The sequence below is a fragment of the Penaeus japonicus genome, unplaced genomic scaffold (assembly GCF_977035675.1).
Source record: "Penaeus japonicus unplaced genomic scaffold, GWHDUDI00000001_assembly GWHDUDI00000011, whole genome shotgun sequence".
NCBI classification, from domain to species: Eukaryota; Metazoa; Arthropoda; class Malacostraca; order Decapoda; family Penaeidae; genus Penaeus; species Penaeus japonicus.
This window is the reverse complement of record NW_028234413.1, coordinates 11,724,614-11,729,613: the sequence shown is the minus strand read 5'-3', so window position 1 is coordinate 11,729,613 and position 5,000 is coordinate 11,724,614. Positions and strand designations below refer to the sequence as shown.

At 34.4% G+C, this 5,000-nt stretch overlaps 1 protein-coding gene across 44 annotated transcripts in view; it reads right to left on the bottom strand.

The window, feature by feature from the left end:
* Cadps (calcium-dependent secretion activator 1) overlaps window positions 1-5,000 on the bottom strand; it is a 434,912-nt gene that overhangs the window by 57,520 nt on the left and 372,392 nt on the right. For 28 of the 44 annotated variants that reach the window (XM_086541582.1, XM_086541600.1, XM_086541577.1 and 25 more), the window contains 5 exons: window positions 4,985-5,000; window positions 2,086-2,187; window positions 1,597-1,660; window positions 1,092-1,215; window positions 540-560 (listed from right to left, as the gene is read on the bottom strand). The exon at window positions 4,985-5,000 is cut by the window's right edge and continues 35 nt beyond it. In XM_086541582.1, coding sequence (XP_086397708.1) covers window positions 540-560; window positions 1,092-1,215; window positions 1,597-1,660; window positions 2,086-2,187; window positions 4,985-5,000 — 327 coding nt within the window. The remainder of the gene's footprint in view (window positions 1-539; window positions 561-1,091; window positions 1,216-1,596; window positions 1,661-2,085; window positions 2,188-4,984) is intronic. The other 16 variants (XM_086541580.1, XM_086541597.1, XM_086541590.1 and 13 more) reach the window with 3 other exon arrangements.

Genomic DNA, 5,000 nt, shown 5'->3' with positions numbered 1-5,000 from the left:
ATGTACACAGAAACACCATAATATATTTAATAAAAAGAAAGAAAAAAGGGAAGAAGAAGAAGAAAAAAAGTGAATTTCCTCAGTTAAGACTTTAATGAGGAGTCCATGCAATGCTTACTGAGAAACAGCAAATCTACCTTTGTTTACTCTGTGGGTTGCTCTGTGATAGGCATTATTATAAAGATACTAATAAAGAAGCACATATAATAAACATTGATGTGTTACTATAGAATGTGAATACAAGCAAAAGAAAAGTTATAAAGACATTTATCAGTGAAAATATAAACATATAACTACAACTATCACTGCATCTAAATTTCTAAAAATCATTTTTTTTTATTATCTCATGCTTAAATTAGTTATCACAAAATAAAAATACAAAATATAATGACACAGGAAACTAAAACAAAATTACTAAGCAAACCTAAAACCTAGTCCTAAGATACAGTAACAGCATACATCAACATACAGTAGTCAACATTTGTTACAATGTCCATCATGCCTCAATAATTGATCAATCTAATGTGGTTAATAAATACCTTGTAGAGTGGTGTCTCCACCTATGGAACACAGACAAAATCAAATTATATTACTAAATACCCAATCAGAGATAATCTTGTTGTTGATCCATTTGCACAATTTGATATTGACATCTAACTTCAACTTATCTTGTTATTCATTGTAATTAATTTACTAAAGGGTTACTACACTTTTGGAATGAATAAAACAAATCTCTTAAACAATGTCCTCATGTCCTCATCTACAAATGCACCTGAAGAGTTCTCCATTATCGTTTTGTGTACTAAATTTAATAACATAGTAAATAAATGAATTGAAATGCATAGTACTGATATAGACAGACTTGAAAGTAGTTTAAAGAAATTACTATAATAACTATGACATTTTATTAAGGGGGAAAAAAAATTATACCATAACACACACACACACACATAAAAAATTATAATAGTAATCATAATGATGACAAATACAATGTTAATCACCAGCATCCCTAATAACAACTATACTTTTACCAATCCCTTTAAAAATCTTATTACCACCTATCCTACAAACTACCTTTCACCTCTACTCACCTTCAATCTTTGTTTCAGCCGACAGACGGGTATAGTTTAAGAGAGCGGCATTCTCTAGGCACTTCTTAATCATGCCTCTCACCTCATCAGGGGGCACTGGAGTTGCTATGTCTTTCATCATTACCTGCATAAAATAGATTAAACTGAATTGCACTGGACATTTTTTGCATAATCATTCTATCATTCTACTAGAGATATATGGTGGATAGAAGTGAAGGAGAGAGAGAGAGAGAGAGAGAGAGAGAGAGAGAGAGAGAGAGAGAGAGAGAGAGAGAGAGAGAGAGAGAGAGAGAGAGAGAGAGAGAGAGAGAGAGAGAGAGAGAGAGAGAGAGAGAGAGAGAGAGAGAGAGAGAGAGAGAGAGAGAGAGAGAGAGAGAGAGAGAGAGAGAGAGAGAGAGAGAGAGAGAGAGAGAGAGAGAGAGAGAGAGAGGCTGATTAAAAAACAGAATGAAATAAAGGAAATTTAAAATTTTGTGCAGAAACAAATGATTTGCTATTCACTTACCCGTTCAAGTAAAGACAGTGTGGCTTTCAGGGCACCTTCTGGTCGACCAAATGGGAAGCAATACCTGTCAATGAATAGATCTCATGATGTTATCAGAACAAACACACCAAAACAGTCTCGGTTCCAACATCTCCTACCATATTTTTATACTTTTTGAATGATATAAAAGGGGTATCCCTTGCTATAGAATATGTAAATAAATGGATGATTATAAAATTCAGGTAAGTATTTTGTGTACTATTTTTCAGTAGTGTAATATTTAATTTTCTGTCAATGAAAATACAATATGCATTCTTTGTTTAACTCACCTTAGGTATATCATTAACATAGTACAATAGATCAATCATTGTATCAAAAAGGCCTCTTTGCAATAATAAACTCGTAGAAACTACCAAATAAAAATATTTCTTTATAACAAAAGCAAAAGCAACATTCCTTCCATAAAGTGATACTGCTGAAAACAAAGAAAAGGGAGACACAAGCACTTACATGAAGTTGGTAATCTGGTGTTCAAGTAAGACTCTTAACCTTTCCTTGATGGCCTGGAAGCGCTCCTTCTCTTCAGCTAGGACGGTTCCCACTCCATCCGGTCTGTGTCAAAGGGTCAAATTATATAAGAGCTCAGATTAAGGGCATCCATCTGAGTGACCTTCTCATATCTTGAGCCTTTGAAGAGAATATGAGTGGGAGAGAGCAAATAAAAAAAGAGGGAGATATTATAACAGTACTTAAGAAACAAGAGGCAGTCTTCATACACATAAACAATCATATATGTGCATGTTGTAGTTTAGAGGATATTTAAATGGTGCTACCATATTCAGAGACAAGAGTGTTATAATGGTAAATCAAATAAAGAGACAGGAAGACAAGCTATTCATTTCCAAACTTTTGTCATATGTCTCACATCTACTTATTTTTATTACTTACTGGTCACTCAGATATCAGCCTATATATCTAAAATACAAAAATGAATGGTAACGTAAGGGGGATCACAGTACTGTATGGCAAACATAATGGTTTGTCATGTAGATACATCTAATCTATTTATGAGATTCTTTTTTTTTTTTACTTACAAATTAATTTCAAAGGAGGATGTACTGTACTACATTATTTGTTCACAAAAGATTACTGTAATTTCTATAACAATTTCCTACAGTGCAGCTAGCTTACTGTGCTGCGATGTGGAATTTGTTCAGTATTTCAGCAACTTAATCTAAATGTCATATGATTACAAATACTGTTTACAAAGACAGATGCACCAAGCAAAAAAATTAATAAATATAGAACCATGTGAACATGTCTGATTCACTCTGTGCAAATTTCTGCCATGCAGTAATAATGATTCTTGCAAAGCTTCATTCTGGATATTGACAAGTTTCTAATGCATCCAAAAAATGAATAAAGATGAAACCATTACAAGAGGAGAGCCAAAAAACCTGAACACAGGGATGGGGGCTCTGCATAAGGATTCAAATATTCATCCTGGAAGTATATTTTCTTTAGTAATGACAAAAAACAAGTTTTAATGATCCCAAAGAACAAGTTTTAATATGATTTTTTCTTCTTTTATAATAACAATCAAACTTTCAATAAGTTTTACTGCCTTTCCATACAAAAGCAACATCTGTCCACCTCTGTGTTCAGGCTCTTGTTAGGGCATGGAGCCTGCCATGAGGTCATCCCTCCCCATGTACGACGGCCTCAATAATATGTGGGGGAAGGTGAGCGACCCAGTCTCAGAGGTGTTGACCCACCCTCCGTAATCATCACAACCAATCATCACCATCACAACAAGCGCCGCCGCATGGTGTGGGCCACCCGTGCCTCTGTCCATCGAGTCGGGGGGGACGGCGACGCAAGGGGAACTGGGACCCGCTCACGCACAAAAGAAATCACGAGTACCCGGGACATGTGTCATTGGCGGTGGTTTGAGGAGCGGCAAAGGGCCTCAACCTATCACTCACCAGGAGGAGCGTTTTCAGAGAGGAGTGTGGTCTGATGGAGATTTCTTTTGTGGTGTTGGTACACTAGTCTTACTATTCTTATTCTTTTTATTTCTTTGATTTTTTTTTTTTCTCATGCCTGAAGAGTGTGAGATACAAGGGGATATAGGATGAGGAGTAAGGGTTGCACACAGGCATGGATAATGGATTAAGGAGGAATAGAAGGATCCTAAAAACCTTTACCTTTTTATGGTCAAGTCTACTGTTAGATGACAAAAAAGACATCTATACAGATATATTGTCACTTTGTATTTCATGTAAATGCAATATAATATTCACTTTTCTCTTCTTGGTTTTGCATAAACATAATAATTAGCTTTATCCTCATTATTAGACCATAATTTCATGTCTTTATTAACATATCCACACAAACGTAATTTCACTTTGATCATGTTCATACATTTTCCACATACATATATCTTTCAAATCTGTTATCATTATTCTTTATAATCTAAAATCCTGTTCATGTGTTCTATGTTTGGAATGTTTAAAGTCTGAGAGTAGAAAATAGACTTGAGTGTTATTTCAGTGCTTGGAGAATATAAAATAAATATCAATGAAAATATTCACAGACATAAGTTTAGTATTTTTCTTTCAATTGATGATATACAGAAAAAAAGAGTAAATGGGCAAAATTCTGCTCCAGTATGAGCAACAAAATATAGAGAATGCTGGGATAGATGACTAGTCTGCCAAAGAGAAGGGGGGGAGGGGGAAGGAGAATAGGATACCACACTACCATGCACACTCTCAAGATGCTTATAATGACGCGCAGTAAGTTTCAAATAGGTAGTAACTTGGAATGGTGAAAACATTCCACATCAGAGAGAGGATAAGTCCTAAAGAAACTTTTTTGGTACTCAAAGGAAAAAAATGGAGATGCTTCACTTAAATTGCCAACTACAACACTAGATTAATTTCCATTTTTTTCTTAGCATTCTTATCATCATTACTATCATTTCTTTTATTACTATTATTTTCTTCTTTTGCTTTTTTTTTCATTAACTACATCTCAGAGGAGAAGCATGGATGGAAATAATCCATGGTTCTCCTCCACTGAAGAAGTTATTACTCTACACAACATTACAAGTTACTGGTGCACAAGGCAAGAGTGAATGGTGAAAAAAGATGATTTTAAAAAAGACAAAAAAAATATAGTGAGATGCTTATCATGTTAAAGCACTTTTTTCCATTGGTAACCATGAGAATATTAGAAAAAATAAGTTGCATTCTATATATATAAATATATATATGGAGCCCCAATATCAGTACAAAACCCCCAAAAATGTATTATGTATTTCTAGCATCTATGTAAACGAGAAAGATTGTTCTAGTCAAGTTACCATAAGAATCAATGTTCTATACTACATCGTTCTGTAACAAACCTTGTTGGAAATGGAA